General features: G+C 40.7%; 2 protein-coding genes across 7 annotated transcripts in view; one reads left to right on the top strand and one right to left on the bottom strand.

Annotated features, from left to right (window-relative positions):
- The window catches only part of LOC137103370 (seizure 6-like protein), a 73,076-nt gene extending 63,020 nt beyond the window's left edge, over window positions 1–10,056 (top strand). For all 6 annotated transcript variants that reach the window (XM_067483660.1, XM_067483659.1, XM_067483658.1 and 3 more), the window contains 3 exons: window positions 1,410–1,574; window positions 7,153–7,321; window positions 8,250–10,056. The gene's annotated coding sequence lies outside the window, so the exon portion shown is untranslated. The remainder of the gene's footprint in view (window positions 1–1,409; window positions 1,575–7,152; window positions 7,322–8,249) is intronic.
- Window positions 623–22,016, bottom strand: part of slc4a5b (solute carrier family 4 member 5b) — a 29,115-nt gene continuing 7,721 nt past the window's right edge. The window contains exons 4-28 of the mRNA XM_067483662.1: window positions 20,946–21,075; window positions 20,538–20,698; window positions 19,513–19,668; window positions 19,204–19,311; window positions 18,693–18,748; window positions 16,833–16,990; window positions 16,659–16,746; window positions 16,416–16,574; window positions 15,347–15,468; window positions 15,091–15,265; window positions 14,853–14,986; window positions 14,570–14,750; window positions 14,386–14,476; window positions 13,967–14,025; window positions 12,669–12,860; window positions 11,573–11,686; window positions 11,160–11,273; window positions 10,645–10,806; window positions 9,526–9,704; window positions 9,319–9,391; window positions 9,164–9,232; window positions 8,277–8,450; window positions 7,066–7,230; window positions 5,437–5,489; window positions 623–1,612 (exon numbers count right to left, since the gene is read on the bottom strand). Of these exons, the coding sequence (XP_067339763.1) occupies window positions 1,336–1,612; window positions 5,437–5,489; window positions 7,066–7,230; window positions 8,277–8,450; window positions 9,164–9,232; window positions 9,319–9,391; window positions 9,526–9,704; window positions 10,645–10,806; window positions 11,160–11,273; window positions 11,573–11,686; window positions 12,669–12,860; window positions 13,967–14,025; window positions 14,386–14,476; window positions 14,570–14,750; window positions 14,853–14,986; window positions 15,091–15,265; window positions 15,347–15,468; window positions 16,416–16,574; window positions 16,659–16,746; window positions 16,833–16,990; window positions 18,693–18,748; window positions 19,204–19,311; window positions 19,513–19,668; window positions 20,538–20,698; window positions 20,946–21,075 (3,350 nt within the window). The 3' untranslated portion in view covers window positions 623–1,335. The remainder of the gene's footprint in view (window positions 1,613–5,436; window positions 5,490–7,065; window positions 7,231–8,276; window positions 8,451–9,163; window positions 9,233–9,318; window positions 9,392–9,525; window positions 9,705–10,644; window positions 10,807–11,159; window positions 11,274–11,572; window positions 11,687–12,668; window positions 12,861–13,966; window positions 14,026–14,385; window positions 14,477–14,569; window positions 14,751–14,852; window positions 14,987–15,090; window positions 15,266–15,346; window positions 15,469–16,415; window positions 16,575–16,658; window positions 16,747–16,832; window positions 16,991–18,692; window positions 18,749–19,203; window positions 19,312–19,512; window positions 19,669–20,537; window positions 20,699–20,945; window positions 21,076–22,016) is intronic.

The following is a 22,016-nucleotide window of genomic DNA, read 5'->3' as shown; positions in this document are numbered from 1 at the left end:
CAGTTTTAATCCATGAATTGTCTGCATTGCAACGTGACACTTTAAAATGTCTTTGGGGAAACTAAAGCAAAAACGGCTCTTAAAAGTTAAAACCAGGTAATGCATCAAGCATTTTTGCTCAAGTTTTTATAAACCTGTTATCAAAGTGTTAATTTGGTTTCACTTAATGGACAAACTGTTGCAGCAGCAATTTGACTTGAGTTGTAGACGCTTTTCTAGAATATTAATATGTGGATTATAGAGTGAAACAATACTTTTAGGTTTTTGGTGTGTAAACAGTGACACTTGCTAATTTATCTGTTTAATCATTGAAACAAAGATTTGTCGTAAACGCGTTACGAGTTCTTTGTTTTAATTATTTAAAGCACTGGTTATGGTTATTTTTATGTTAAATCATTAACGTAGGAGCTTGGAATTGGAGTCAGGTAATTTTAAGTATTTACAGTTGTGTAGTCTAATCTTTGTGTACCAACCTTAAAGTATCCTCATTATAGTGGAATAGCATTTTTTTTCCCAATGAAATTTAGTGACGTGTAAAGTACCTTTACATGGCACATGCTTGAGTAAATGTACCTTGTTACTATCCCCACTGATCTTTGGTTCGTTACTGAGACGTAAAATGAGCTTTACCACATTGGGAAAAAGACGACTTTAAGTGTAAGCACAGTCTGACCTTTATGAAAGAGCATCAGAGCCAATACATTTTCCCAGACAGCCAATAAAGCCATAATGAATTCATTTTGTCAGAATTCTAAACCAACATTTTCCTAATTAACCAATTTATTTAGAAATGTTAGGGGGAAATTTAGTTTACTGTTGTGCTGGAAAGTCACGAGGTATATTTTGTTTAGCATTTGAGTCTATTTCTTTCATGGTGCTGTAAACGTCTACACGTTTTAATGACTTTGGGACCAATGGAATCACAAATTGACTCATGGTTGTTTTATTACATTTTCAGGGCTTTACATCCACAATGCACATGTCCTGTATCATTCAAGAGAAAACAAAAAGGCAAAAGATGAACAAATGGCGATCAGCAATACTGATGTCTAATACAGTGTCTGTGTGGGATCATACATTTAGTATTAACACATTTTGGTTGTTTCTTTCTGTTAGTGTCACTACAGGAAGCTGGAAGTGTCTCTGTGCTCTGCCAGTGCACAGACACAACCTGAGGGTCAGATAGTTGTAGGTCAGGAGTTACACCTGAGAAAGATCAAAGCGTGAAGAGCACTTTCTGTGGGCCCATTAGGCTGCAGTTCAGCCTTTACACCACGGTTATTATCCGTACGCAACACCTTGCACCTTCCCTCTGTGTGCGCGGGGAGGTTGCCTTTACAAAATGGTCTCAGCACAGGAATGGCCAAAGTGAGGGTGCAGCTTTCTGTAAAAAGCTCTGTGTGTTTCAGGCGGCGGCCTGTCGTCAGGAGGGTAAAGCCTGTGCTGCTGCTGGGGGCAGAAGACAGACTCCTCGCTGTCCGACTCCAGCTTGACGCTGACCTTGGGGACCGGCTGGCGAGGTGGCGGGTGCGACGGTTCTTCTCCGAGGGAGAGGCTCGTCTGGGAGTGGAGAGGTGAGGGGGGGCAGGAGATCTTCAGGTGCAGAGTGATGCTGGGGGACAGCGGTGGAACCGGCTACGTTACACTTTGACTTTCCATCTCAGACAGACGCTCAGTAGCTAGTTTATTAGGTTCACTTCCCCAAAGCTAATGCAGCCTGTAGGAAACTGTCACTTCAACTGCAGGCTCACTGTGGAACTGTGCGGTTATTAAATTCTGCACTTAATATTAAATACAACCAGAGGTGCTAAAAAACTACAGCCTCATGTACTATACTTAAATATAAGTTAGAGGAACATGTAGTCGGTGGGGAAAGAAGTACTCAGATCATTTAATTGAACGATAAAAGCATCTGGCAAATGACTAAATGTGAATAAAATTAGCAAAAACACAGTGAAGATATGTTAAAAGTAAAAGCCCATTGTTCCAAATGTTGTGAAGAATTAAGTATTAATTCAAAGTACTACAAAGGTAAAAGTACACTTTATGTAGAATTTCTCAATTCGCATCAGTGAATATGATATCACTGCTTTATAATTTTTTGGTGTATTAATGTGTTACAGTACTACACTACAATCCAGAGGGAAATCTTCTACTTTATACCACATTTATATGACCAGCAGTAGTTTGCAAATAGTAGTAGCCATTTAAAATAATAAACTAATAAACTCCACTTTTACCAGGTGCTGTTTTTGTCCTGCCCCAAAGATCTTATTTACTTAAAAGAACCGTTCACGTGTGCACCGACTTTCACATTATATACAGTATCAAACTCAATACTGTGTAAAATAGCATAATTTAAAATTATGTCAGAGCGTAAAATATTTTAATTTGAGAATTTGAAGTGATAGTTCTACTTGTAGTGGAGAAAGTTATCGTAGGGAAGTGTTTAAACTTTTAAGGGTCTTTTGAGTTTGTGTACTTCTTTCACCTCTGAATACAAGAAAGAAAGAGACTGTACCTGATATATTTAACTTTCTATTTATACTATATTTCAGAAAGCTATAATGTGTTATACTGTAATTCTAATGTTACCACTATATTTATTTCGAATGCGTGACCAAATGAAAAATGAAGGAAGTACTGGGAGGATGTATGTAGAAGTATAAATAGTATGGTATACATTATCCATTGTACTGTTACAAGTAAAAACGCAATCTGTCATTATAGACTTGATTTTTCATTATCATCATCATCAAAAAGTTTATCAATTAGTTCCAGCATTTTAATGTAAATAGAGTGAATGTCCAATCAGACCGAGTGCTTAAGACGTAGTCTTAAGTGTAAAGTGACATATAATGGAAAAAGTCGAGTACTCAAGTACTTTTACTTGTTACTTCCTCCTTCCTTAATAATCTTACAAGATTCACCACATCTGACATGTGATTTTGTACCTAATAAACTGGCAACTGAGTTTACTGTACAAACAGACAATTACACAAACTGAGGAGTTTTAAGTTTCATCCTCTTACACTGTACGTGAGGCAGTTGTTTAAAAGTTGACACTGTGTTTAACTGTCTGGCATCATTGGAGGTGCTGCGTGTTACATGAAAACAAAAAAACTAAAACTGAGGCGGATGATCGGATAAAAGGCTTTTGTATGAGAAGAGAAAATAATGTGGGGAGACACCTAAGAAGGAAATAGTAGCAGGCTGCAGCACAAAAAAGTAGAATATTTTACTGTTTGTCTTCACATCCAGTCAGTCTTAAGTTAGGCAACAACAAGACAATAGAGAACAGTACATTGCAGATGTTAATTTATCAAAGTTGAGTTCTCAAATATATGTCATAGTTTCGACCATTGTTTTGGTGAACACGCGCTTCAATATTACATAATGCTCCTAAATAGGAAGCACATTAGGAAAGAAACTCCCCAGTTAAGATGTAAGAAGTTAATAAATGAACGAAACCACTTGTTCACTGTCCAGGTCATAGACTCATACAGTATCGGAAACTAATATGAGACTTTGGTAGTTTGAGTTTGTAATTTTAAGTTGAAGTCATCTTATAGAGGCACTAAAGCGACAGCAACAGTAATTCTCCACTTGACTAATTTGGCCAGTTAAAGCTCCGGTAAGTAATAAGTGATCACTCAAACTGAAATAGTATTAAAAATGATCCTGTATTGTCCAGTATGAACTGGCTCTCACTGAACCAAATAGAGCAACTGAAGCAAAATTTAAAAGGCAGAACACAAGTTTGTAAAAAGAAACAACCAAAATCCTGTAGCATAGATATTAATAAGCTGCACAAAATATTAGACGCAACTCTTAGTGTAACACAATCCAATTCAACAGCAGGACAAACGACAGCCTACAAAATGATCATACGTGTAAATCAGAAGCACACTAAAAGCATTCATCTCCTAATGAAGCAGGATTTCTTTATTAAACAGGTGTACCTAATAAACTGGCAATTAGCAGACGAGAGAAAAGTGACCGGGTTTCAAATGATTTGTGTGTCAATCGCGGTCAGTGTCCACAGCGTCCTGCTGCCCCAACTGTTGGGAAAACCTGTTGATACGTTGAAACAGCAGCCACATTATTAATAACAGCCTGGTAGCTCGATGATAAAGGTTGTTGTTCTGTTCGTAATCAGAGTTTAGAGGCGTTTTACTGAAAATGCCGTTTGTGTTTTACAGACCCTCGCGGGCTCCGATGAGCTGTTGCGTCTCGTGTCAAATCGATGTTGGCTGAGCTCATATCTAAGATGACACATATGTATCTGAAATGACTGCTCACCAACAGTTTTCATGAGCAGCAAAAACTTTGGGGCTGTTAATTGGTTAAAATTTTAACTGTGTGCATAGTTAATTGCAATTAATAATAAATGAATCGCATTTTATCTACTTCGAATTAGCTGTCAAGGGACATTTTTTTATTATTATTCTTACAGGCATAGGTGTGGACGCTTGCTACTGATGGTACTGACAAAGGAGTGAAATTTGTTTTCGACAACAGCAAAGTCAGAGAAAAGTTATGTGACAAATCAATAACGTGCAGACAGCTTTTGTTTTTGTGTATCCATGGCAAATTAGACAAACTCACCATGGTTACCACATTCGCAGTCACCATGGGCAGAGCTGACGTTGCCGGTCACCACTCACTGAGCATCACAGCTTGCTGCATAGCTGCAGAACGGTCAGTGCCCAGTTTGCATCCCCTGACATGCCATTTGAATGTAAGCACAGTTCGGGGTTACCCGTCTTGCCCAGGGACACTCACGTGCATTAAAAATTATGTTGATGAAATATTCTGTTTTGACAATTCAATATAAAGGGGATGCAAACTTTTGTTCTGACCTACGAACACATTCAAACACTAGTGTGATGCTTTAGAGCTGTGAGATGCAGCAGTGGGGCGGCTGGATGCTGTGCACACTACCTCCCTGTAACCAGCCAAGGTTGTTGTAATTGCATGTATTAATTTTAAACATTTTATTTCTCATAGTCTAATTTCAGCCCTGTATTTTACACATCACTGTTTAAAATGCCTCAGTTAATGTCAGATTTTTTTTTTCCTCAAAGCTATAATGTTAATAAAAAGCAGGTTAGTCTTTTTACATAGATTATGTAAAACATATAGCATATTTTAAGATGCTCTCCTGCATTTTACACAGTACTTTCTATGCAAATGCACTGAAATATTTAATTTGATCTCTACTGTACAAGCTGGCAATGTAAAATCAATGTAAGCTATTAACATCTATGCTCAAAAACACCTTAAATTACCATTCAACACACACACACACACACACACAAGTGCAAGTGATGCAGCAGCAGAGAAGTGAACAGTGTGTATGTGTTTCTCCATCTGCGTGTGTCGGGGGAGTAAATCACATCACTGTGGGGCAGGTGTAGTTTAAGCACACGGTACCTGTGGTCGAGGTCGTTTTGATCACATGTGACTGTCGAGTACGGGCTGCTCTCCTGTAAGAAAACACACAGACACAAAAAGAGCAGACGCACAAAACAAGACAACAATACACAGGTGTGTAAACAGTGCAACACAAACAGACACAAAGACATGATACGTGTCAACACACTTCATCTGATGCAGGAGCTTCACACTAATGTGACGCTCCGGACAACATTAACTACCAACCAGCGGATATGTTTACAGGCACAGCAACATTGTGATTATTTGGAATTTTCCGTATGAAATCTGAGGAAAGTCAGAGCCTTATTAATACTGACTCTAAAGACGTTAATTGTGTCGGATTGTCCCTATTCATAGTTGTGATGTTTGGTTTATTTCACACTAAAATACCAGTCATTTGTTCTTCTTGTATTCTGACTTATAATTTGTTTAAAAAAAAAAACTTTTTATAACTATATTGATGTGAGTTTTTTGTTATATATTTAATCAATATACAAAATCATCTCAGTTAACTGTATGTACGAGATTCTGACAAAACCATTTATACATTAAGTAAAAGGAAAATGTCTAATTAACCCAGCAAATAAAAAAACCAGTAAAAAAAACAGCCTGTTCTGCTCTGACACAAATGACCACAATACTACAAAAACTACTTCTACACAAACACACGTAAAGAACTATCATATACACATACATATACACATATATATATGTATATATACACACACACACACAAGAACACTGTGGCCGCATGCAGCCTATCAGAACATCTATTAGCACTCAATCTGTCACAGTCAATAAATAGCATCAAAATAACAAGACAAGGGGGGAGAAACGGTTGGTGTACTCACAATCAGAGGTTTGGTTCTGGGTGGGGGGGTTAACATGGGCGGAGTCTGCTTCTGTGACTGGCCCTATGGCCTCCATAGGAATCTTCACTGACGGAGGGGCAGAGCTGTTGGGCTAAGGGGCAGAAACAGGAAGAGGGTGGGCATGCAGGACAAAGTGGGATCTTAAAGGATAAGGATGGTTACATTGTGTATTTAAAATCACACAACAGCTGGTTCCCTTAAGTCCACGTTCTCACACTGAGGGTAAAACTGTTTCATGATGAATTTTGCAGCTTTAGCCAAAAATACGCCATCTCAATGATGGTGATGTGTGAGGGAACAAAAGACGGATGACTGACCCCAAAAAAACTACACAAACTGTGCTGCTCAGTGGGACCAAGCCTTAACACTTGTTGTTGGCTTTGGTCTCTCGTGCACAATGTGCACCAGCCTTATCCTTTAATGAGTCATCAGTGAACAACATCACACTAATGCAAGGGTGCAATTTCAGTTCTGTTTGGATGAGGACTGAATAGAGACTGAACAAGTGTCTCTGAAAACTAGGGACACAGTGGGAGATCTATGAAAAGGAGGACAGACAGACAAAAAGACTATAGTAAGTGTTATACAGTGCCTTTTCAGCAACACTGTGGGACAGAGAGGAGAAACATACAGTATTAGTCAGAGAAAACAAACTCAGGAACGACAACAGATGGATGACACACATTTAAATAATGGCAGGATCTGTCACCATATGACCTCAATGTTTAATCACCTTTGCCGATATGTCACTCACCTCCTCATCGCTCTCCGTCTCAGCCACCTTCTTCACTTTCTTTTTCTTCTTCTCATCCTCTTTCTTCTTCTTGTCTTTGTCTGGTAGGATGTCGTCCAGCCAGGCCAAGTCGTGTTGTGAGAACATCAGGTCCAGGAGCTTCCGTACAACCATCAGCCCCAGAATCTACACGCAGCAGAAAGACAGTTAATGCTCGACAGACGGGAGCCAAAATAAATCGAAGCCTGGATTCAAGCTGCTGGAAAAGATTTAACCGGTCAGCAACATTTAGATTTTCGCTGTTGTTCAAATTAAGTTTTAGAAATACAAAAACACCAAAGGGGCAACTGGCGTAGAGCGGTTGTCCACCAATCTCGCAGTTGTTGATGGGTTCCCCAGCTCATCCGGTCACGTTAAAGTGTCCTAAAGCAAGACAGTGAACCCCAACTTAGTGGCTCCCGGTGAGTGTTGGCCAGCTGCATAGAAGCTCCCCCACCGGTGTGTGAGTGTGTGTGTGATTGTGACTGGGTGAATAAGAAGCAGTGTAAAGGGCTTTGATTGCATTTACCAGATGTCAATTACTGAACAAACCAAGCAGAAAAGCTACACAGATTAATGCAGTATAAAGAAATAGTTTGATGAGAAGACAGATACCAGTCAGCCCAGAAACAAAGCAATAAACATATTTTGTAAAGTGTCAATCTGTTACTTAAAGTTTGTTTTCCTGTAAGAAAGGTCTGTTTGGACTCTCTGTGTGGACTCTAAACATAGTATGCACTTTTGTGGTCTAGAATGTTGCTGTCAAAAATCCTAGGTTACTAGAGCTTCATTTAATATCTGTACTTTGCTGCAGACTCGCTGCCTGATGTTCTACTCGAGGGAAAAATAAAGCAACTTGAATCAATTTCCTCTAGGTGTTGAATCGGAGAGAACCATATGCAGGGAACAGTCCCCATTCTTCATTTGTGTAGTTTTATAAGCAAAGTGCCCAACACTAACAGTAACAGACACCTGAATTGTGTCCTGCGAGCGTTTTCCACCTAATACAAAGCTTGATGAAGTCTATTCTGTACAAACAGCCATTTTACAGGTCTGGTTTTTGCTCCTAGCACAGCTCCACTTTCCCCTGACCTCTGACCTCTGATCAATGTGGTGTCTTGGCCAATGGTTTGGTTGTTCGATAATGTCTGATGTTTCATATCTAGTTTAATATCTTCATGCAACACACTCACCATCACTGGGAAGATGATGGCGAGGAACGTGGACTTGAGGATCCAGAGGACAGCCAGACAGACGATCTGGACGAGAGTGAAAAGATGGACGCGTCTCAGAGGAACGTGGCGCAGGAAGGAGAAGTCTGGCTGGTGTTTGGCTGGCATCAGATACAGCTTGATACGCTCCCAGAACTGCAGCGGAGACAGAAAATATATTCTCTGGTGTTTATTGTTCTCAGTCTCTGCAAACATAACATGAATTATTAGAGAACTGGTTTGAAACAAGACAATTAGTCAATCAAAAAAACATTTATGAGCCTCTAAGTACATTCACAGGTAAAAGTATCCTGCATCTATCTCTGTCTTGCCATTGTGTTTGGGTTTCTGCACATTGGATTTGTTAAAGCAAAACTTTTGTTCTAACAATCAGTAGCTCAGTTGCTAAGGCAGTAGTCCACAGACCACAGGGTCAGTGGTTTGATCCCCGGTCCCGGCTATATGTCGAAGTGTCTCTGGGCAAGACACTGAATCCCTAACCGCCCATTTCTCGCAGATGTTTTTGTTGCAGGTATACTTTTTGAACAACTAACCTGTTTGTTATATTTTTTCTTTTTTGCTTTCTGGTGACAATTGAAGCCAGTTACATTTTGAAACATTTGATAGTTCGAAGTTTTCAAATGTGAGAATTCGCTGCTGTCCAGCGCTTTGCATTATAGTAAATGGATTCTCTGCGTGTTATGGACTTGTTTGAACAAAGACCATGTTGTGCAGAATCACATCACATCGAGGGCCAAACAGGCTTATAAATGTCAGTGTTTCCTGATGTCTTATAGATGCAATAATTGAAAGTACCGTTACAATTTCCATGGAGTAAAATATGCAAATATGAACATACAGTAATCTACCTGGATACCACTCAGTGAAGCCACTCCCATGTAGAGGAACACTCCATACAGGACTGGCATGGGAATGTACTGCATTAAACAGGACAAAGGTCAGTGTAACCTAAACAAATAATAATAAATCACAATTATATATATACTTTTTGTTTCCAACGGACCTGGAGGACAGGAGCCAGGAAGACTGAGAGTCCAGTCAGAACAAACACCAGAGTCCCAGTCAACCTCTGCTCTCTGGAATTATGAAGATATGAATGAATTTCACTTACTCTCTCTCTCACACACATACACACAAAGAAATATGCAGCTGAAAGCACGCGAACAGGAAGTAAATCCCAGGTGGAGATGATCTTTTAAAGAGTCCTTACCTGACTCCCAGGAACTGCGGTTGCTCCCCGGGGGCACTCGTCTCACTCTCCATCTTCAGAGACTCAATGTGTGCAATGGAAATGACAGTGGCTGCTACGTACCAGGGCAGACCCATGAAGGAGCACGCAGCCATCAGTATCCCCACCCAGAGCAGGTCCAGGTGGTAGCCACAGCCTTTCTGTAAGTGTATACAATGACTGGAGTGGAACTTTCCGGGAAAATACAATGCAGTGTTCAGACTAAACTGATTTTCTGGAGTAGAAATTTGTTCTATAAAATACACTTCCAGTCAATATTTGTGGTTTACATCAAGGATAACAACAAAACTAGCTTTTTATATAATAATGCAGTTGCTTGGTATGGATTTGGTTTTTTTGAAATATCACCTCTAGTCATAACCACATTATGCTTTTGATAAATACTAGCATCTTCTGTTTTTATACAAAATACGTTTTCTTTCACGGAATAATCCACAATGCATGTATATGTATATGTGTATGATCTTTTTAATAAAGTTTAACTGTATGCTATTATGTGGAAAAGCATTAATATTATCTAATTAATACTAATGCTTATTAATAATATTACTACTAATTGTCAAACTAAAGGGTTAAAGTTAGTATAGTGTTAAGTTAAAAATAATAATATTTCTCTGCTCCTCCATATGGCATCACCCGGAGGAGTTCAGATGATGTCATCTAGAGGAGCTCTGGAGAACCAGGTTGATCATGATTACAAGCTCAAAAGTGTGAGCAACAAGATGACATCATCTGAACTGAAGGCTCCACCAAGTGATGTCATCTGGAGGCATTTTTCAGCTGGAAGCAGATAGATATTTTAATGTAGAGAAGTCAAGCTGAAGTTTAATGGCATTTATGTGCATTATTGTTCAAATTATATTGATGAATTAAAATGTGTTATTTTTGGTAAATTGTAATTGTTCTATTAAGTGAAAAATAAAAATACAGCTTAGTGGGGAAATTATCTATGGATTAATTGAAAAAAGAATCAATTCATTATTTGACCAAAAAAATAACCGTCAGGTGCAACACTAGTTATGTTACACATTAAGTAAAGACACACTGTCCATTTTTTTTTTATTCGGATCATTCACACACCTTTAGTTTGTTTTCCTTGCGGTTGACTATGACAGCACTGATCTGCTGGTCCATGAAGATGAGGATGGTGACGAGGAGAGCGGGAACAAAGCTGGCCACGTGCCACCACCAGGGGTTCTTACCAAACGGCATCACCAACCAGCCGCGGTCAGAACGCGTCGGCTGATCGCACACAAAAACACACGCAACAAATTAAGCACGTGAGTGTAACAAGGGCGTGCAGGTGAACAGACCACTGTATTCGTGCTTCACATGCTCTACAACAGTGAAAGTGGTACTAAAACACAGAAACATGCAGTGGTGGAAAGAGTGGACAGATAATTTACTGAAGTAAAAGCCGTATTAGAAAATACTGCATTACAACAAAAACAAATGCATCTCTTCCACGTTCAGACTGAAAGACTTGAATAAAAATAGTTTGAGAGACAACATCAGTAGATGTACTGCACTGTTTCCCACCTCTACGAACATGCAAAGAAGGATGATTATATTTAAGCAAAGGACACATCAAATACCTTGAACTCAGTCGGAACGATTAGTTTGGGTGTGTCTAACCCCATCAATATATCCAGACCCACAAAGGACATGATTGACATGAAGATGGCAAAATCACTGATTAACTTCCTCAGCTACATGTCCAAACACACACACACACAGACACACACCAGGACAAATGGTTGACAAACACAAATGTGTAGTATGACAGTAAGGACAGGAGACACATGAAAAAGGGGACAGCAATGAGCACAGGAAGACAGGAGAAAAAAGAAGATATATAATCTGTAAAAGAATCATTAAATTGATAAATTCACACAAAACATAAAATACTTAAGATGTAGAAAAACTTTTTTTCAAAGGAAAGAAATACTTTGGAGCAGCGACATAAAAACACAGGAATGAGGAGAGAGATGCGGAGGGAAAAGTGGACCTTGATCTCAGTGGGCACGTGCAGTTTGGGGGTGTCCAGCTGCAGCAGGTAGTCCAGTCCACAGAAGACCAGGATAGTAATGATGATAGCAAAGTCACTGATCATGGTACGAAGCTGGGGCACATTCAAGGAGACAGCAAAGGGAGGGTTAAGGGTCACGGTCTGGATGAGAAGGAAGGAACGAGGCGACTGGGAGCTTTAACAGAAAATGCTGCTGTTGTTCTACAGGTCAACACATCACGATAACAGCCAAACACACAACTGCTCCTCTCAGATGCAAATCTCTGAAAATGCCACCAAGTCGCATTTTTAAAAAAAAAATGAGCAGTCGTGTTCAGAAACTGAAGCTGGTCACTGTAATTTGCTGGGGACTATTTTCAGCGTGTTGCATTTATGGCACTGGCAGGTTTAGCAAATATAAGCATTATATATAGATTATGAACGCCTACATTATTCTTTGCCTTTCAGTTTCTCTCATAAGGGGTCAGTGCAGCAGCCCACATGTCTACACGACAATTGACTGCTTGTGCTGCTTTAGTAGCTGGGACTCAATTTGGATGGCACTGGGTCTTGTTGAGGGACACTTTGACATATGGCCTCCAGCTGCTGACTCTGTGGTCAAGGGGCAACCACGCTATCCACTGATCCACTGCAGCCTTCCTGTAAATGTCAACAGTATCCCAGATACACAGTCGCATGTTTGCAAGCATTAATGTCACTTTTTACGCTAAGCTAAAGCCAATTTTGGAATTTGGTCTCAGTCTTGGCGTTTAAAAACATTATCCATCTGTCTTAGCAGCAGCCAGTGCTGATACCTGCGAGCTCAGAAAAGGGAAGCACATAGCTTATGAGCTTCCCTCCTCCAGTCATTAGAGACGTGATCTAAAACAACTGCGAATCTTGGAGAGGTTTGGTCTTTTTTGGACAAGAAATAAGGAAAATCACCAGCCTTAGTCTTTAAATGTGACTACTTCCATGCTTTAATCAACATTCCCTCGATCCTACATTGAAAGAGTCCAGCCTTTCACATGCAGGTACATTTTTTGGCAGCGAACAACATTAAAGCTACTCTGAGCTGAGTGTTAGGATGTCTTACCTTTGTGGGGAAGTAGCGGCTGAACTTGAACTTCTTGAGCGAAATGGTCATGGAGTAGGTGCCAAAGAAGAGGATGAAGGACATGAGGGCCAGGTCAGGAACATACTTACAGGAGCCGCCCACCAACGTCCCGCCGTACTTCACACACTCCTTCTTATTCAGCTGACTCCAGTCTAGGTCTGTTAGGTTAAACTATGAAGAGGGGTGACAGGGTGGGATGGGCAGTTGAAGACATGGGAGGCAGTGTGCAGAAGGGAAAAGTGAGGAGGTGGAAAAGAAGCAGACACAAACGAGAGAAAACAGGCGATAACAGAAGAAAGGAGAATACGAAACAAAGTAAAAGCGGTTGTGCAATGGTCATCGTGATAAAAACTCTTACACACTTACTTTATGACTTCTAGACCAGTGCCTATCAGACTTTTCAGAATCACTGGCTGTTTACATGCACTTAAGAAACCCAACCATGACTGGTTTCTCCAAACCTGGTTACTGTAATCAGGGTGGGGGTTAGAGAAGCCGGACATTTCCAGGTTCATTGCTACTGTAGAAATGCCGAGTTCTCCTCCACGTGTTCCTGTCACTGGGTTTCTAATTGCCTATCTGTGCATGAGAAAAGATTGCAGGTACGGAAAGTACCGGAGCGGAGCGGCTGGATGAAATGAGAGATCCCTACGTGGAGTGATGCCTCCCCGTTGGTTGAGAAGGGAAAAGAATCCAACTCACACACACACGGAAACACAAGAAGTTTGCCTCCAAAGTTACACTGAAACTAACAATAAGTGGCCTGACAAAAGAACCAACTGTGAAAAAGTAAGTTTGGGTAAAAAAAAAAAAAATGCTTCTAGCTTCCTGCTTGGACATAATGAGGAGGACTCATTAATCAGCTCTGCTCTGATGAGCCAAAATATACGTGTCTGGGCAGAACTCCCAACAACTAACTAACACTTTTGGTTTAAAGTGTTAGTTAGCATTGATTTTTTTATTTATTTCTGAGGAGACACCTCATAAATAAAGCTATTAAAGGCCGTTAATTTATAATCCTAAAAATACGACGGGTCAGTTTTAGCAAGTTACGACAGGTTTCCTACCATGACACACTTTATAAACATGGGCCAAGTTTCATTGCTACAAACTTTAGCTGCTGCTTGGTGAGATGATAATATATATACACAGTACAAACCCAAGCAACTGGAGATGCAGCCCAGTTCAATTAGAGCAATTTTGACAAGTGGCTTCCCAAACAGGAGCAGGAAAAAGTTAGAGATGTTAATCAGAAGCGTCCATCTGTTGTCACTTACCAGCAGAGTCATGTTATCATCTGCGAGTGGAGCTGAACCATTCAACCGCAGGGCAGATTCTAAAAGACACAACAGTGGAAAGGAGACTGAAACACGAGCAACACAAGTTTCTCCATGTTTTCACTCTCCGTGACGATCGTATTGTTTTTACATATTCCAGCCCCATCGCTATTTTTTGCTCATGGGTCAATACCAAGGTCTGTGCATACTCACTTTTTCGGACAGCATCCAACAATGAGGCAGAAACAGACAAGACACAGAAGTCATCACAGAGTAAACACCCAACAATCTAATCTAATCTCACGAAAATATCTGCTTAATTTTAACGCACACATGGGAATCAGGTATTTTACCAGTTATGTTGATCAGAAATTGACAAATGACAAATTCAAACACAAAGAAAGAATTTGAAAACTCACCCTGGTCTGGAGCGACGCATTCACATCTGTAGGCTGTTATATAGTCGGGCTTGAAGCCACGGTTAATGGGGTAATAGTCTAAGGTTCCCACCTGTGGAAAACAATGTTTTTTTGTTTTGTTTTTTAACAGCACATAACTTCATACTGTGTTTTTGTCTGTTTGATTTGACAAATCACTACCCACCATCTTCTTGATGGCATCAGAAATGAATATGAAAGAGATGAGGCTGGAGAAACCCTCCTCTGTGAAACGGGTCATGTACTTGATGATGTAGCTGGCATCGCAGAGTACCAGCAGGAAACACTGGAAACACGAGTGAAGGCCAATCCACAGACGCAGCTCCATGTAGTCCACTTCGTTGCTCCTGTGAACACAGTGTTGAATTGAAAGACAATGTTTGCATCCCTTCTTATAGGGGCAGGTTGTGCTGTAAACGGCTGCAGGGTCGAGCATGTGTGCGTCTTACATGCAGAATTCATAAAGCAGCTTTTCAAAGATGAGAATTGGCCCAGTAGAACTGAGGATGATGAGAGGTTGTCCACTAAACAAACAAAAGACCGTTCCCGCTAAAGCAGTGCCAAGGAAACTCTCCATCACACCCTGAGGGGGGGAAAAAAAAAAAGGGGGGCCGGGCATTTGTCCAATGTAAGTCTAAGCTGGAGCATTTGTGGATTTGTTCAGTATTTAAGCAGCGGTATAAAGACCTGGTAATTGTCAGTTGCATCGCCTAGCAGTCCTCCAAAGGTGATAGCATTGGTAATGCAGCCCAGATAGATGAAGACCACGGCAGAAATGGACTGGATATGGAAGCCATCATAGATATCACTACAGTACCACGGGATCTTCCTTTTAAAGTCCAGCCATAATCCACCGCAGAACCTATTTAAAAAAGTTGACAACATAGTAAATAACCTGAACATAAAGATATATATGATTTAGTCCGTGCTGGTCCTCTCATACCTCCCTGTGAATTTCAGCTCCTCTCCAAGCTCATGTGGAGCCGGAAGGTCGTCATCCTCGCCCCCTGCTGCGCCACCAGCCGAGCCATTCATCTGACCCAGCTCATTCAGGTTCAGCACAGACTTCCTGAGATGCAGGTAATTAGGAAAGTTGTTTTTATTCAATGTAATGTCTTATTGAATGTAAATGGCCTTCAGTCTGACACAGGCACCAGACACTTAATGTAAAATGACATTGTGTTATTAATAACACAGGTTTTAAACATGTCTTCTGATCCTGCCCTTGAAGCAACATCTGAAACATCTACCATGAACTGTTTCACTACAGACAGGAAAAGTGCACAGTACAGTCAGAGGACGCATTGGATTTTCTTGCTTACCATCATTTTGATGAACACAGTCAAAAAAATCCCATTATGTCCTGATTGCTGTTCAGAATTTTCTTTTTTTTCCTTTTCTTTTTTTCTTTAAGTGTATTGTCTACTGTCCCTCTCTCACACATGTTGGAGACACACATAACCTACCTACATTTTGACAGCACCAATGCAGCAATGCCTCAACCCTCTATGGCTCATGCTGCCTGTGGGCAATGAATGTGGTGAGTTTGATGTTCTGGTTTACCAGTGATGCCTACATGGGCTGAAGGGAACATTTATTCCCCAAGTAGATCCTGCACAAAATTATTAAGATCTACGTTTCTGCCCACATGTGATCCCACAAAACTTATCATCTTATAAAGCAAACCATGCATGGCTAAAGCCAGCAGAACAACAGGTCACCAACAGGTATCTATCAATGCTTAAAGCAAGTTAACAGCCGGATGCTGTTTATTTATCTTGATTTAATTTAAATCAAACTCTAAATTTTCCTTTTTCCAAAATTATAAAGAAACCACTGAAAATCTTTCCTTTGTAATTTGTCAGATAAAGGTTCAAGCAAATTAACAAAGCACAGATTTTAGTTTTTACTGAAAATGGGGTTTGTAAATTTGCTTTGCTCTGCCTGAAGGGGAACAAACAAAAAGAGTCTGGGACGGCATGGAGACATGAACATTTGTTTAGTTAAAGAACATGCCTCATTTCAGCTGATGGAACCTTCTTGGGAGGTTCAATGCGTATTTTTGGGTCCCATTCACCTGGAGGGAGGACAATCACTTCATCCAGAAACTCATCAACACCTGCAATCAGGTCTTCACGGTCCCTTGCTTTGTAGGCAACATCACTGAAAAGCTGCCAAGAAATAAAATCAAAAGAAACCCATTTTTAAAAACACGTACGAGTGTAGTCTCATATGTGGTGAAGACAGTCACTTACATCGTCCACCATGAGTGTGGCGATAGCTCGGCCAATCTCATTGTAGGACTTTGTTTTGCCAGGAGGACCCAGCAAGATGAAGAGAAACCTGCCAGAACAGAAGGTTAAAAGCCTAACCAATGTGGGGGCAAACACCTGGAGAGAGACAAAAAGACAGACTTTGGGGACGCCCACCTTGTCGGCACAGGGACCTCAGTGAGCCCTCCCAGAGTTGTGGCTTGAGCCAAACGGACAAAAGAGACAAAAGGTTTGTCGAGAAAATCCACCTCACCAATCAGGACGTTTGATGCTTCTGCATCGCGAGGAATCTTTTTCATGAACTTATTCTTCAGCTTGAGAGAAAGAGAAAGAAGCAGAAGGTGAGAAAGCGTGAGTAGAAATCTCGGCAGTCTATGTATGAATTCACCATGTGACACATTATTTTCTCATTATTTGCCCTTTTAGCTCAAAGGCCTTACTAAGCATGTACGTCTTTACTGATGACTAACGTCGCTCCACCGTATACATTTTAAACCAAGGTCCCCGAGGATATAGCCCACTGACCTCGGCTATGACACTCCGACTTCCCTTCTAGCGTCATCATGACGTTGACATTTGTGTTTTCGAATTAAATGTTGGCAACTATTTGGATGAAATGCCTTGAAAGTTGTGCACTAATCTGGTTCCATGTGAACCAGGAGACTCCCAGGTCTTGTTTTGCACAGCATTAATAACATAAACCACACAGGTCTGTTGCACCCCTGCCTCATCCCACTCGCCAACGAAGCACGTGATCCCCGAATGGTGGGTGCTTAAATTAAAATCTCCTCCTAATCTGTTAATGCTGCTTTCAGAGTCAATCCACCAGCTGGTTCTCATTCGCTCTCTCCAGTCTCACATACCCACTCAGTTCTGATGTCATCCACAGCTATAAACCGTGGGGCATTTACTCACGTAGCTCTATGTTACTCCAGCAGGCATTACATGTTACGAAGCAGTAATTTATTGTATGAATCTATGTTTTTCAGCTCGATGAGCTGGGTGGCAGAGCAGCACCTGTGAACAAATGATTATACCAAATGCAGGGGTCAGCTGTGAGCGCACTCTGCTTGTTTCACTGAATACAGGGAAAGATAACGTCGTCATCACACACCTCAGCACAAATTAAAAGCAAAAGCGAGTGACTGGAACAGTAAAATCCTCCAGTGCCACACTTTTTTTGTGAGACATTCAAACACTTAAGATCTGAGGAACAAGAAAAGCTTAGAGCTCCGCAGACAAACCCACAACCATAGGTGGAAACATGCATGTACAACTGAATTTCACAAGTTCCCACCTCAGCTACCAGGTGCAGATTAGAGGGATTAGTTCCGACAACTCGGTGCACTTTCTCATAAAACAAGGCTCAGCTTTTCATGCCACAAACACAGCAACATGAATAAAAAGCACAGGTTGGTTTAGAAAGAGGATGTGTCATTGCGTTTTATTATCCATGTGCAGAAAGGAAACAATCAATTATTGATCATTTCCAGCGGGCGACAGGAGATTAGCTGATTACAAATCAATAACACAGACACGGACTATATGCACATATGCAAAACTTAATGCACTGAATTTACAGATAATAAAGGAGCATTCCACGGATTTTAAACATAAAAGTCATCACAGGGAGTAATCTGCTGTATTTGAGGACAGCTGCCAACTCTGGGAAAAAACAAAAACTCAATGTCATGTGCTAGGGACTGAAATCTTGGAGACTTCACTGTCATTATAAAGATATTTATTATCAGTGTCACTGGAGCACTGAAAAACTCAATCGGCCTCATCAAGGCTGTGTCACCTTTTGATTCAAATACTGCTAAAGCACTGCCAACTTCAAAAAAAAAAAAAAAAAGCCTGGTTTACCTTATTACTCAGTGCCATAAAGCTCTGTAGTGTCCAAAACACATTTACACAAGTACAGTATATGTGAGCTACACTCACAGTAGCAATCGTGTGCACATTAATCCACCCATGCAGCCACACAAACAAGAGATTTTGAATAAAACAAATTACCTGGTCTGTGCTCGGCGTGTCTGAAATATCGTTCATGCTTCGGCTCTGGGCATGATCTGCAAGTGAACCACATACATTTTTTTACAAGAATATGCCACAGATGTGTTGTCTCTGAAGACATTTGTTCAGTAATAACTCAGTGAAGTAGACAGGATCATGATCAGTTGTCATCTGGAAGAATTTATTTATTTATTTTTTTTTGTCGACTCGTTTTCATTTTCACATTGTATTTATGGTGAGTACATGCACACAAAACCACCTAAAGTGTCATGAAGTCAGGAAGTATAGCTGGGAGAGTGAGCCATTGAATTTTAGAATTCTTAAGCAGAATTTACACGCAACTCATACAATTATTCTGTAACTCTTCAATAAATGTGGCTAAGAAAAACGATTTACTTCAGATCTGTAAGCAAGGTGCAAAACAAAGTAGCATAAATGCACATTTTCCCCACTTCTTCTGAAAACGCCATTGAACTCATGTTGCATGTACTGTATGCGTGTTCAGACTCACGAAGGCGGCCAAGGCTGCTTGACTGCCGAGATCGTAGGTCTTCTGTGGAACGGTGGATCCCAGAAGCTGAACTAGTGCTACGACTCAGGTTAACTTGAGGACTACGGTCTGACAGAGCAGCAGCAGCAGCAGCGGACGGCGATGTGAAAAAACAGCGATCACAGAAGAGGTGATTTCATGAGGAAAGGTATGATAGGCAGGAATCAACACAGTAGAAAACAAAGGGAAGCATTATAATTCGAAGACTGGATTCCTTCTGTGATTGTTGACAGGTAGCTGAAACTACGTACAGAGCGTGCACACACTTACTGGGAGCAGTGTTGGAGGACTTTCCGATGTCTGCCAGCGAGCGGTGGATTGGTTTCTTGGTCTGGTGACGGTGCTTCCTGAGCAACACAAAGCTGATCTTCTCCTTAAGGTCCGGTGGGATTAGACCATCAGCTATCTGCCGATCCACGATTTCATCTAAATTCAGTGTTCAGCGTCATTCACTTTATATGATCCATAAAAATCATTCTGCATTCACAAAACATACTGCAGCTGTCTAACAACAGTTTTCCCACTGGGATCGGAAAGGTATCAGTTAATACTAATACAATTTTATTATTATTTTATGGATCTTAAAAGAAACACTGTGGGTTTTAAGAGTAATTTTCAGATTTGTTTTTAGGATTCGACCAGTTTAGTTCACTAAGGATGAATACGTTCATCCTTGAACAGGAGCCACCGACAGCAATTCAAAAATAAAAATCGAAACTATGTGTAAACAGCTTGCAATCATTTATAGTTGAGGGCTCCTGTAGTAAAAAAACTATTAAAAGACCAACTATTACCCTCTGCAGTTTCTCTCTGCATCAATGTGTTTGTTCAAAAGGTTTTCTGACAAATCGGACTCACATTGGCTTAACTTCCAGCAGAAGTAGACAGGTACTTAAAGTGCCAAATAATTCTATTAGCACACTTTAAGACACCACAATGTGTAGGCAGACACAGAACTTTATCAGGTGATAACACATTCAGCTTCTTCTGCTGTGCCAACATGGAAAAAAAGGGGGAAAAATCTATTTATGCTGCTTCAAATTTACCACGCAGTGGTGGTTTATTGTATAATTTCCTATTAGTGCAAATGTTACACTGATTACAGTATAGTGACATTTTACTAAAACCACATCGAGACTTTTCACAAAGCCCCTGATTTTAAATACATTACTAAATGCCTATGAGTTAACATATGAAACTAATGGAAATCAGCGGAAAACTGCGGGTGCTATGGTTGGTGTGAGTGGTCTTGTTTACTCATGACACACAAAGTGGAGAAACTGTGCTGGACTCACCCACAATCTGGGGCAGTGAGTAGCCCTCCAGGTTGAGCAGAATGCTTCCCGTCTGCAGACAGGTCCTGAGCTCAAACAGGCTGTGGAGGGTCAGCGTAGAGACGTGAGGCTTGCTCCACCTTTCTCCTCCCTCCTCAACCTTCTCTTCAAACTTCACCCACCTACAGACATGGAGGAAAAAAAGAACGTTGGCCCAATGTGTAAAATTTGTTTAAAGAGAAGGTTGTGCAGTGCCAAGCAGCAGGATCATGTTATATCATTTACACATGTAGCGTTAACCCCCTGTCATCCAGCACCCTTGGAGTCTCAGAAGCAACCCTCAGCTCCTAAATTCATTCCATGGTGGCCTCAAATCCTAAACTAATGAAGGTTCTGACAATCGGAGGCCTGTATGTGCATGCACAGTACCTTGCAGACTCCTTCCACTCTAATTCTCCCCCATCATGCTGTAGTGTGTCCATCTCAGTGAATATTGTGGGTGTTGGGGTGCTGTCATCTTCTCCCAGTATGTGGCGCAGCCTCTCTGCAGCAGGGGACACTACAGGGTGAGGACCAAACAAGAGACGATTAGTTTTCATCTCACGCTCGGAATTTACGATTCAACAATTTACCGCTGACTTTCCACTTTGAATTTCTATTTTCCCACCTGTCTCTACATAATTAGAGGTTTGTGAAATAAAGCCCATTACAAATGAGACAAAATGTGCCTTTGACCACTGAGCCAATTAAGACGCCCCAGGAGAACTGTTTTAGTCAAACAGACATTAGGAAGAGTCCTATCTAAACAATGACCCTTCATTACCGAGCGGACCACAGAGTCCTGTAACTGTAATCAATCAGATCAATCTGCATTAACATCCAAGCCTGGAGGTCCTACGCACTCGAATCCCACCACCGTTTGTGTGTGCGTCAGCATGAGCATGTCTGTGTCACTGGTGTCTGTTTGTTGTCTCTCCAAAACCAAAAATTCTAAGTCAATAACACTTGTGTCATGTGAGAGAGAGAGAGACGTCAACAGTCACAATCACAATCAGAGGAAACAATTATGTAACCTAAGTTATCTACACATGGTGCATATTCACAGTACAATATAATGTTTCCATTACCACCTCAGCTCTGTCATAAAGGGCCAGCTCACACTGAAGGGTCTACTTAGCATAAACTGAGGTGAAGAAAATAGGAACTAAAACAACACTAGTCATTACAGTGTGTTTAACCATTGACCAGTTATTAACCAGTTATTTTTTTTATACCATTGACTTTTTAAAATGGTGAATCAACAGACTATAACCACATGAGGGATTTAGTCCAAACTGTTGGGATAACAGAAAGTAAAGGTTGTGTTCTTCACTGATAAACTACAATAATCCTCTGATTTTGACACATAAAAAACATAAACAAAAGCAAATGCATTAATACTGCAATCACATTTAATCGGTGTGTAGCCAGAGATCTTTTTACCAAACACTTAATATAAAA

Source organism: Channa argus, chromosome 18 (genome assembly GCF_033026475.1).
Source record: "Channa argus isolate prfri chromosome 18, Channa argus male v1.0, whole genome shotgun sequence".
Taxonomy (NCBI): Eukaryota; Metazoa; Chordata; class Actinopteri; order Anabantiformes; family Channidae; genus Channa; species Channa argus.
This window is presented reverse-complemented; position numbering and strand designations above follow the sequence as displayed.